At 32.5% G+C, this 12,449-nt stretch overlaps 1 protein-coding gene across 1 annotated transcript; it reads right to left on the bottom strand.

Annotated features, from left to right (window-relative positions):
- Window positions 1-2,533: 2,533 nt before the first annotated feature.
- LOC138314764 (coiled-coil domain-containing protein 63-like) lies at window positions 2,534-11,607 on the bottom strand. Its single transcript, XM_069255277.1, has 11 exons — window positions 11,387-11,607; window positions 10,684-10,861; window positions 8,965-9,095; window positions 8,119-8,300; window positions 7,547-7,728; window positions 7,221-7,408; window positions 6,740-6,954; window positions 6,197-6,365; window positions 5,324-5,487; window positions 4,527-4,618; window positions 2,534-3,732 (listed from the first exon to the last, which is right to left on the bottom strand). Exons 2-11 carry the CDS (start codon window positions 10,839-10,841, stop codon window positions 3,543-3,545), a joined length of 1,671 nt encoding a protein of 556 aa, XP_069111378.1. The 5' UTR covers window positions 10,842-10,861; window positions 11,387-11,607; the 3' UTR covers window positions 2,534-3,542.
- Window positions 11,608-12,449: the final 842 nt, after the last annotated feature.

The raw sequence follows: 12,449 nt of genomic DNA, 5'->3' as shown, positions 1-12,449 counted from the left end.
GAACAGAAATATATGCTGTGTGAATAGGAGAACTTGAACAATAATTATAAATGCATAAATAGCAAAAAACATGCATAGAACTTATCGCCAAATAATTATTATGGCGTTTCTCCAAATTAGTCAGTTCAGTGGGCAAAGGGCGATAACTGTGATAGCTGGAGGTTCTACGATCGCATTAAGTTGAGTTAGATTTATAGATTTGATATAGTAATTTAAGTCATACAAAGCAGTCTCCAGTTAATTAAGTCATGCCACTTACCATTGATAGTCATCCATAGCAACAGGCTTCACACTCAATTACCAGGTGCAAGGACTGTTGTTTTTAAAAGATTTTTAATTAGCTTTTTTTTTTAAACCAATGTTACATTTATGATCTAAATGAAGTTTAAAGTCTTTTATTTGAACAAACTTGCAAGTCAAATAACAAACTATTCTTTTTTTTAAATTTCGTTTTTGTTCTTCATATTTCTTTTTTTTTTTTTTTGTAAGATGAACTCATCAACTTGAACAAACTGTGGAAGTCTGTTTTTCCACGTTAATGCTACAGATCCACAATTAGGCCTCTTGGTCTTAAGGTTATCGAAAACAAGTTTCCGAAAGATTTAGGAACATGTTTTGAATGAAGGTTCCATCACGAGTAAATGTGAACAGAAATAAAATGTATGTGACAAGTATGCGGCAACAAAATCTGATTGCAAGAAAAATGCCTCAGCGGTTTGCCACTAGTCGCATTTTCCGTGCATTTTTTCGCAGTGTTTTTGCAAACACATCTGTTGGCGGGAGCATTGGCTCAACTGTGTTAACTGCGAAGTGTGTGGCTGCAAATTTCTGTCAAATTGGAAGCATGAAGATCTACATTTTATCAGCTATTTATATTCATGGTAAGTGGTGAAAGAGGTTGTTAAATTGATGCGTTAACTTGTTTTTACTATAAATGAATACATCAACCCATCAACTTATGTAAACATCCGTCACTTAGGTAAAATAAGTGTTTTGTGATACTCTTAAAAATGGATATGGTATTTCTTAATCTGATCATAATTTTAAAAATACTAAAAGTCGACACGTTTAAATGTGTTACACATAGTCCAGTGGCTTATGTCGGGTTTTGGGGGTTCCGTGGGCACTTCTCGATGAAGTTTGATACCATATACCAAAATGTTCTGTAGGTCATCCTCTTTCGGAAAAATGATGGTGTCATTTTTTGACCACGTGGTGAGGTCAAAGTTAGGGGTCAAAGGTCATATGGTCGAATATGCAATAATAACTCCTTTGGCAGCTAGAACTTCATGTTTAAAGGTAGATCACCTATTCATTCCTATTATTTCAGCATCAAGTATGCTAATTGTGTATAGTGGAATGTTTTATAATACTTTTAGATAAATATTTTTTTCAAAATATCACCAAAAAATCAGTTTTGGTCATTTTAGGGAAAACTGAGAGCAAGTTAAATAGCAGTCATGATCTTATCTATACACATAAATAGTTAATAAATACTATTAAATTGGTCTTTTATAAATATACATAAAGTATGGAAATGTGTAAACCTTGTTATTACTGGCATCAGTAATTATTATTTATCAACTTATTTACATTCTCTAACTCATTACATGTAATTGCATTTTCGATAGTTTTCTTAGAAACAGAATGTCATCAAATTTTAACATATGTAACAGAACTTTTGGAGCGCAGTCTATATCAGTTGGGATATGTACATGTGTTGATAAGTTTGGGGAAAAATGAATTCTTCATTTCTGCATCAAATTTAAAAGCCTAAACAATTGTATGTTATGAAATTAGAAAACTAATATTAATTGTCACACCACGGTTTTTTTTCCTTTTTTTTATTTTTTTCCTTTTTTTTATTATATAAATCAGCTCCTCATATATTTACTACACTATTATGAAGTTGCACAAAACAATATATCAACTCTTGATATGAAAATTTCAATACTGATATAAGCAAATGGGGGTATTACTACTGGAAACCGAAGCTCCTGTGATGAAACTAATTTGCATACGATATGCGAGGTTGTGGCAAAGTGTGCAGTAAACTTACGGCGGCAACTGTTGAGGGAAATTGTTTGAATACTAAATGCAAGTTTGAAAAGCCTGTGAAAACCTGTTGCATCAAAGGCAAGCACTTGCAAGAAGCATTTTATTTCTGTAGGGGAATGCATGAACATTGAGGAGAAGTATTTTGACATTTAAAGCTATTCTTTACGTAATGGTCAACAAAAAGTCAAATTAGATTCGACTCCGATATTTTTAGTGTTTGTAGATGAAGTGATATCAAAGAATATTTATAATGATTTCTTAAATGACATTGGTACAACAGTTGTTGAAAGTCGATACTTGTAAATATGCCTTCATTATAAACTGGTCGCCATAAAAGTTACGATTATTGCCGAACAGAAGTCGGAGAGTTCGTGACCCTGACCCGTGGGACTTTAAGATATGGCAAACTTACGCTTTCCTGAACAAAGTTGTATGATATGAAGCTAATATAAAAAAGAAAAACGAGATAAAATAATTCATGTTGGAATTCATATTTATTATATGTAAATACTGTGCCTTTTAGCATTTTTGAAATTAAATTAATTCTTTAGAATTTTGTTAAAATTTCATTCTTAAAAATATTGTTCCTTCATGAAACAACTTCTTAAACATATATATGCCAAAGGTTTATTCCCGAAATTTTTATTGAAATATATTCCATATCATCATACCTATATTCTTATTTTTCTGATACAATATTTCGATTGACTATCAAGTGTTTGTACATAGATTAAGCACTTCTTTGGAAAACTGTACAACTTAGAATTAACTAACCAACGACATTTGATAATATGGAACTCCGTGGATATTGTAGCCATAATTATTTCATGGCCCTTGGAAACCAGAATAAGACACCTTCGAAAAATGAATATATATAAATATATATCTGTTAAATTGTCTGGTGTCAGGGCCAGTAGAGTAACTTGGAGAAATGCTTCTTCAATATCACAGATAAGTGCGTCCATTTATACACATTCGTTCTCCTTTCTCACACATATTTACATTATAGTTAATTACACATTTACAAATATGTACATGTATATTAAAATGTAGATAAAAACTTGTGTTTGTATACATCATAGAGAAATTACTTTTACTATTTCTTTACTGGCTTGCCTATTTTTTTTTAAATTCATTATTGGCTTACTTATTCCGAATATATTTCATAACTGTACCATATCTATGACAAGGTCCAAACTACATTACCAATTTTGACATCCTGAAGAATCAAAATGGTAAATATTTGTCTCAATCTTATTGTAGAATTTAGATCACAAGTTACTAATATGATAAGCCTTGTTGTTGATTTCCTGATTGGAGAAAGTGTTTTTTCTTCTGATAATGAATCTCTATAAATAATGATAAAACTTGAATCTATAGCTGTATCTCTTGACAATTGTCTGTGTCAACTTATTGACTTTGTCACTTATTCGAAAAAATCAAATCAAGTTTAAATCAATGTTTATGTATTTGGTCACCACAGCTCACTTCTTGTCCTTTTTATTTTTCGATGTTTTTTCCTTGGCATTTGATAAGTCATATTTAAACTCTTGTTTCTTAGCTGCGGCCTCACGTTTCTTGACTGTGTTCATTACACGGCGCTGTAATTCGTTTCTCGTCATCGGCCTGGCCTCGTCGTCACTTCCTTCACTACCCTCACTATCATACTCATCCCTGGATGGAAACACAAAGATAAGTACGATAATTATAGATGTTAAAATTCAAGCTAATTTTCATTAGTATGATAAATCTGGATGTGACTTGGACCTAAAGTAATGTGTAAAATACACGCAGTATTAAATTCAAGCTAAGTTTTCCTCAGCAGTCACCAGACTAATCAAATTTTTTTTACCTGATCAGCTAACTTTGAAAGTAACAAAGAGCTTTAACCATGTGTTATTGATATGTAAATTATATGTTTTAATGATTTTTAAATAGCTGGTCTGCAATTCAAATGTGTCATTGATTTTCATAGTACATGACATATCTTCCTGTCAGGACTAATGGGATCAAATAGTATAATAGGGAAAGCAATTACAATACACATTTTAAATAATCTATTACTCCTACACTATGCATAACAGCTATTTTCAATTTCAACAAATTTTATTTCATGAAAATATGAAAAAGGGTCAAACAACAGGCTATGCCTATTGCCTATACTGGTTCTCTCCCAGAAACTCTTATTCCGTATTTGCATATTACAGAGTTATCTGCCCTTGTGGGTAGGTATTGATAATCACAATCAATGATTGTGACGTCATGTGTTTGCGAGCGTAACGTCATACGTTTCAGAGAAAACGACGTTGATTGCGCTCACAAAATAATGACGTAACAATTGATACCTACCCGCAAGGGAGCTAACTGTGTAATACTCAAAGACGGAATAAGTTATCAATGTATCATAAAGTTCTCAGGAAACAAATGATAAATGAACAATAAATGTCCTCATCCCATATCAGACTTACCCGACAGCTGGAGGAAGGATGGGTAACTGAGGTTGTGGTGCACCAGGTCCTTCACCAAGGAAGCCTGCCCCCACCGTCTTCTTGTCAAGGTCCTACGAAAGCAATCATGTCAGTTTTATTACAATTCACATAAGGATTTTCCAAGACTTAAGCGCAGCAAATGCAAACAGCTGTACGGTGCAGCTTCAAGTTTCTTGTCTCATCACACATAGGCTTGACTTCCGTGTCCATGACATAACAAATTCAATATGATAAATAAAAAATTTACATGTACTGATGCCTTTGTTTTCCTTAGAAGGATGCATTACATATAGAAATGATCATAATCAATATTTGAATTATGACATTATCATTCAGACAAGTTGATTATTGTGGATTTGGTTTAACTTTATTTTTATATTCAATTAAAAGTTGCGATAGGATTTTATCACGATTTCCAAGTTTAGAATGAGGTGGAAAGTCAGAGTAAATTGAAAAAAACCACCAAACCTATAGGTATATATACCGTATTTGACCCAATAAGCGCCCATGTCCCTATAAGCGCCCCTCTCCCTTTTTGAGGCCTCAATTTCAATTGCCCAGGCATAAATAAGGACCAAAACTACATAAAACGGTATAAATTTGCAATAACTTTGACTTATTAGCACCTTTTCATTTTTATCAATTTCTTAAGCGCCCTGGGCGCTTATTGGGTCGAATACCGTATATAACAATTTTTTCGACTAATGATCCAGAGGAACAGTCTATAGCCAGCCACTGCAGCCCCTCCGGCAGTCCCCCCAGACATTATTACGTACCTTAGAGTTGATGTAGCCCTGGACAGCCAGAAGTTCGTTGGTTCTCTGTTCTATAATACCCAGGTATTGTATCATGTTGTTATCCGTCACTCCAGACGCCGCTCCCAACATCTCCTCGATCGCCGACTTGTCACAATTGATCTTATCAAACAGGGATGATATACCTGTTGGTAGTATATACAAAGCATTATTACATATATCATATGAGAAAAACTTCAAAATCTTATTTCACAATTTAAAAAAAAAATATTTTTAACATATTATTACTTTGCAGATTAAATACTGGTCTATAATCTGTTTGTTATAAAGCAAGACTTAATTTGGTGAATATGGAAAAAGTTCATTACGTAACTATCAAAAATCCTTATGGAAAAAGTTCATTACGTAACTATCAAAAATCCTTTTGTTAATCAAAGAATAGATCTTCATATTTTTGTTCTTGAAACTACCCTTGCTTTCTTCTCTTCACCTTATCACAACTGTAAATTTTACTTTACATTTTTTTTCCATCAAGACATCAAGTTTATCTAACTTTCATGAGGATATAGCCCTGAGCTGAAAGTTTATAGGCCAAGGAGAATTAGATATATATTCAGAGCTTGTTCTCACTGCTTTGGGAATGGGGCCTGTGGCTTTGAATTTGGGAAAATATGCAACAAAACCAAGATTTGGGGAAAAGTATGAAACGGGAAATAAATCATAACGAATAAGATTTTTTTATTTTCAGTGTAGTTAATGTACTTTTTTTGAAGCCAAATCACAAATATTGAATTCTTATCTAACTAAGTTCATGCAATATTTTTGGATAGTTATCAAGAAACTTTGTTTATGGGAAATGTAAGGCTTGAATTGTGATTTGTTAGTAAATCTGACCTGCTCGGAGTTGATCGAGAATCTTTGTGATGCCTTTGTTCTTTCCATCAGCGGCGTCTCCTTTTGTAGCTGCAGCATTAGTCTGTTCTTCTAACTCCTTCAAAATCTTCTTCCTCTGATCCTCAAGCTCAATTCCTTGCAGTTTGAATTTTTCTATTTCGTTATTAATCTACAATTATACAATAAAAAAAATGACATTTTAACCGTGATGTTCATAAACTGGCATATTCTATGAATTAACATGTCATAAAGATTTTTTCATTAAACAATAATAGGTATTATCGTTTTTTGTTTTGTATTTTTTTTATGTTTTGTATTTTTTTTAACAATTTTTTTTATTCAATTTCAATTTTATCAACAACACATTACATATACAATACATGTACATTCAAACTTGTAAGCATGCAACCATATCCATTTGTATAGAATTTGACAACTTAACATATTATCTTTATCTGTAGATCCTTTCGTCAAAAGAAAAAAACTTTTCAAAAAAGACAAAATTCCTTTTTGGAAAATGGTAATTTGTTTCAAAATACTTACATCCTCAATTTGTTCTTGAAGTGTTTCAATTTCATTATTCTGCTCATTGACGAAATTGAAGAGGGCGAAATTTCTATCCTCCACCATGATGAATTTAGCCACTAAAGCGTCCAGGTCACTTTCACCTGTCATCTCTTTAATTCTTTCAAATGCAGCTTCATAAGTTTCCACTGAATCCTCTTGGCTTTCTTTCTTACGATCAGCTTCTATGGCCTCTGAAAACAGCAAATCACAGAAACATATGAACTTATTTTCAGCTGATGATAATTTTTTATTCTTATAATTCCAATTGTTTTGATGAATTTTTGGGTGAAGTTACCTTGGCATCAAAAACTGAATATTCAATTTGAAGCATTTAAAATCATGATAAATCATACCATAACCATTCAACTTGGTACATTATAAGAAATTTCAGGGATATTTGCAGATGATTGAAAAGTTTAATCTAATTCTAGATTCTTCTGAAAAGTAAGTTGCTAACCTTTGCGTTGACGCCATGCCACCAACTGTGGATCTTCCTGTCTCTCCTGTCCCTTAATTCCCATGAATTCACGGAGACAGCGATCGTGGTCGATGATGCGCAGTAGTTCCTTCATCTCAGCGTTATGTTGCTGCATGTCTTTGTCTGCCTTCTCCTTCAGAAGTATCATCTTCGCTTGAGCCTCATCTCTGTTCAAAAGAAAACGTTGATTATATTACATTTAAATAAATCAATTTACTTTTATCATAATTAAGGGACTTTAATAATCAAACCAGAAATTGCTTAAAATTTAACATAAAAAGTTCTTTGATTTCTGTATGACATACCGAGAGTCATAAGCCTGTGTTGAGCTCTCAATAATTTCTCCCTTCTCTCTTCTGGCCACCGTAAGCTCTTTATCAAGCTTTTTATAGAGTCCATCAAACCGTGTCCTTTCAACACGCAGACTTTCAATTTCTTCTCTATATTTTGAATTTTCTGTCAAGTATGTATTGAATGTCTTTTTTGCCTGAAAAAGTGAGAAAAAAATGTATCTTTCCACATTTTACGACTGTGTATAACTTAAACTTATAGTATATATACCTGAAAATGCGTTAGTGATAACTGATAAAATATAGATTTAAAGGATAAAATGTGATTTACAAGTACATGGTATACTGAAATATTTGTTTCAAAAGGTTACTAACTTTTTTTAAATTTAATTATTACTTATATGTATAATTGCTTGTCTCATTTTTCAAATTATATTAATATAAATTTTTTTTTTAAACTTTTGTCAAACAATCAGAAATTATGCTGAAATTGACAAAAATATTATTGCAATTATTTAATAGAAGAGTTTCGAATAATATGACCGAAACTTGTCTTTCTTTATTGAAATTTATCATTTGGCTTTTACCGTATCAAGTCTGTTCTCCAATGTGCGGATCGTTTTCTGGGTTTGAACTGTATGTTTTGAACTCATGTGAATTCCTCCCATGTTTTTATGTTGGTGATTGATTTTTTTCTCCCATTCCCTGATTTTGGCATCTAATTCTACACACTTCCTCTTTTCCTCAGATATTTCATTGCCGTACTCCTCTGAAACAAAAAAAAATATATTTCGTTTTTGGGTTTGTAATTGATTGACAGCTGGCGATCCCCAATACCGATGTAGCTTGGTAATAGATTTGTATGGTGCAATATAACGCAACCATGATCTCAAGTCGAGATTGTGAGAGGATTAAAAGTTTTATGTTGATGATCTAATAAATCTGAATTATCAAATCTAATGAAAGTAATTTACTACTCTACTTTAGAATTCTCTTCTAGCCACTGTGAGCTCTTTATCACACTTTTTAAAGAGAAGAACTTAAAGTGAACAGTCGGGCAAGGATGGCTAAAGTTGTTAAAAATGGTGTGAATGTGTCCAGTATAATTTCTTATGAAATGGAAAAATAAAACCTCTCATCAAAATCTGTCTGCGTACGAAGAAATTAATTTAAAGTATGGGAATTCTAAAACGTCCTCCCGGCTCACTATGTCCGTGGTTACATTTCCACGCAGCCTCGCTTTCAATGCTTTCAACTTTTCTTTACTTTAATGGTCAGAACTGGGAAACTAAGCAGAACTTGACCGTCGTATTAATATGTGAGAACTTTTGGAAGGCCAATAAACGCATTTAGACTGGTTTTCTTTGCCTGACTATTCACTTTAAACTGAAAAAATGTAATGCATGTCTGAAACCTTATTCCATTTCACCTACCTTTTGCCTCGGCCAAGGTGACAAGCGTATCGGTGTGGTCCTCATCCATCACCTGATTACTGCGACTCTCCGCTAGCCGAAGCTCCTTCAGAAGTTCTTGCTTCTCAGCTTCAAGGTGTGAAATTTCATTTCTGCAAACAATAATATTCTTATTTAATTTACAAGTAGTTTTCTAAACAAATGAACATTAGGAGTGTCATGGTTAACCGAAAATATGGTTAACCGAAATATCCAATTGTACGGTTCAGTTCGGTACTATGATTCTTAGTTTCGGTTTCGGTTCATTAAAAAAATAAAATGTCCTATATTACCTGTAATTTACGTGTATAAACTGTATTGCTGATTATTTCATTGAAAATACAAGGAATTGGTGTGTCAGAATCCTGAGAAATACACCCGTTTACTGACATATATGTGTAACATATGTGCTAGTTCAGTCATTCAGAAGATCGTTTTTTGCTGTCTGCTGATATTTTTTGCACATGCATAATAATAAGATATTTTCCGAGATTATAATATTGATGTATTGAATTGCGGTAAAAATCACAATTTTCACATGTCAATCATGTTATAATAATGTGTCATGAGTACGGGAAAATGTTTTAGTGACGAAATAATGTATCATAAAGGATACTAGAATATGTGTCTCTGTGACTGATTAAGGCGTCATGAGTACTGAAAGAGTTAAAAAGATAAGTAAATGTTCAATTATGCTTGTTTAAAAATATTCCACAGCCGACAGTAATATAAAATAATTTTTTTTTTTTGTTGCATTCACAATCAGAAATTCATTCCATACACCTGATATAGTACGTGCCGTGGATTTTTTTCAGGGTGCAATTAATTATTTTTAATGATTTTCATTTTAAGTAAAATTTTGATAGAGAAAAAAACATTTGTTTGAGTGATGTACCATCTTTTTAAATCTAAAGCAAAACTTGTTTCTGATAGTAAATTGACTTAAATAGTTTTTTAAGTAGGATTTGTCTGAACCGAAACTGAATAAACCGAAAACCGATCACAAAAATTTGAAACAAACCAAGCTGGAAAAAAACCAGAACCATGACATCCCTAATTAATGAACAACAATCTACATATACAACTTCAGTTTAGCTATAGTATGTACTGTATGTATGAAAACGAATATACATGTATAAGGAAATCAATGTACAATTATGTAAATCTATCAATATTAAACATGATATCCATCAATAAAGCTGTCAATTAAAGATGCTCCACCACTGACAGAGCAAACATGATATTCGTCATATGAACATTAATTGGTGTCTAATCGTGTATATATATGCCTAACTAACACAAAAAAATATATAAAATAATTGATTTCGCCTTTGGTGCATGCGCAATCCGTACTTCATTCCATATAGGATATAGTGTCACAGAATTTTTTCGGGATGCAATTAATTATTTTTCATATTTTTAACTTGAAGTAGAAATAAAAGCTCAAACTTTTCAGTGGTGGTAATGATGTAAAGTAAGTAACTTTTGTAACTGAAGAAAAATACTTAATCGTTTGCTTCTGATTTTGATAGTGAAAAAATATCATTTGTCAGCGGTGGAGCATCTTTAATTAAATTCATATGTAAATCAATATATAAGCATCTGAATTAATTTATCAAAATGAATTGCCCAAACATAAACTGATTACTGTACTCAACGAAACTAATTTAACCTAATTAATCTGAATAAATATATCCTTACTTTTGTTTACGAATCAGGTTCTGTGATTCCTCTGTATATGCCGCTCGGTCTCCCTCCATGATACGAAACTGTCTCTGCAGTTTCTGGAGCTCCTGCTCCACCAGAACCTCCATATCTCCATCGGTCACATCCGACCGAGCTGATCTTGGACGCGGCATCTTCACGTTGTGTACTCTTTCTGAAAAACGTGATAAAAGTAAACTCATTTCACGCATACATCAATCTGTTGAGTGACATTTGGACGCTAATACATGATTGTAGACTTAATTGTAAATATCGTTTAGAATAATATACGTTTAGAATAATATACAAAAATGTAAATTGTACAAATCATAAATGTAGGTGGGGATCAAATATCCTAGTGGACTGGTTCATGTTTGAAAGTCTGCATATTACTTTCAAATGTCAATTTGTAATATACCATTTAAATTATTTGATTGACACAAAAGATCGAAGGTTATGCACTATCATACAGTATCACTACGGTACTCTACAGTGTTGTTAATAAGTAAGTAATGATAGGAGATCTCGAAACAAACTGTTGTTTACATTGTACAAATTGACCTTAAAATCAGACAATATGAAACAACGATTTTGCTTCAGCCTGTCATTAGTTTCCTATTTCTACACATTTAAAACATACGTAAACGTATTAAATAGCTAGAATAATAAATGAAATACCTGTTCGTAATAAATGAAATACCTGTTCGTATGGAAAAGGTGAGTGCAAAACCTTATTTACCGTGGATTACCAACGGGAACCTGCTACTATGGCTGCCTTGTGTAGTTGTCGTCAAGGGAAACATACCGGGGCGAAGGGAGACTACTCCAGCTTACTGCTGTATAATTATATAGGTAGCGTGTTACCATTACACATCCAGATCTGATTTTTATCATTGATGCATCCCTGATATTACAAACAACATTAATTGTCCGCTCGTTCGTTCATCTATCAATACATCCATCCATTATTTATTTATTTATTTGTTTATTTATTTAATATATGTGTATAGAGCTCGAGGCCTACGAGACATACAAATAATCAAAATCCTCCATGATAGCTTAACTTCGCTAGCTAATGGTATTCAGTACGATACTAGGGAGAGTACCGAATACCCTTGGCTAGCAAAGTAGATGTACTATCAAATACTATGTACTCGTGAAAGTACTACAACACAAAGTGATATTAGCCAGTGTGCAGTTGTAAGTACATGCATGTGTATATATATATATATATATATATATGTATATATATATATATATATATATAAATCCTCTTACAAAATTTCACAATACATTCGATCCAGAATTGATTTTTCAACTTTTTTCATCACATAAATACATGTATATATATACATTTTGATAAGAGTTACTTCGTGAAATTCCCCACTTTGATTGGCTGACACGCTGTTTACTCTGACATGTATGTGAATATAGTGTAGTGTGGGAAAAGTCATACGATTGTCTGTCCATATAGTGGAAAAGCCTGTGTAAAATCTTTATATATGTTTAACGTGTACGTATTGTACCTTCCCTTTGTACATTTTTTAAAAACAATATCAGACAATAATATTAGGTAATTTATCACGAATCTAGTAAGAGACATTGTCTATGAAATAATTATGTCTTAATGAAGTCTAGTATTTTATCATATCCATGGTATCTGTAGTTTAAACCTAGTACATTCCACATGTCTAGTTTACAGTTATGCAAAATGCATAACTACTACAAAACATATTCCAGGGGTTACTATCACTGCTGTTTCC

This window comes from Argopecten irradians, chromosome 1 (assembly GCF_041381155.1).
Source record: "Argopecten irradians isolate NY chromosome 1, Ai_NY, whole genome shotgun sequence".
In the NCBI taxonomy this organism is placed as follows: Eukaryota; Metazoa; Mollusca; class Bivalvia; order Pectinida; family Pectinidae; genus Argopecten; species Argopecten irradians.
Note: the sequence above shows the minus strand (reverse complement) of the source record. Positions and strands in the feature narration are given on the sequence as shown.

Coding starts and splice junctions, on each gene's coding strand:
- LOC138314764 (XM_069255277.1), bottom strand. CDS start 10,841: ATGCCGCGTCCAAGATCAGCTCGGTCGGATGTGACCGATGGAGATATG. Junction 6,955..7,220: donor GGCATGGCGTCAACGCAAAG/GTTAGCAACTTA, acceptor TGCTGTTTTCAG/AGGCCATAGAAGCTGATCGT. Junction 4,619..5,323: donor AGGGCTACATCAACTCTAAG/GTACGTAATAAT, acceptor TTGCTTTCGTAG/GACCTTGACAAGAAGACGGT.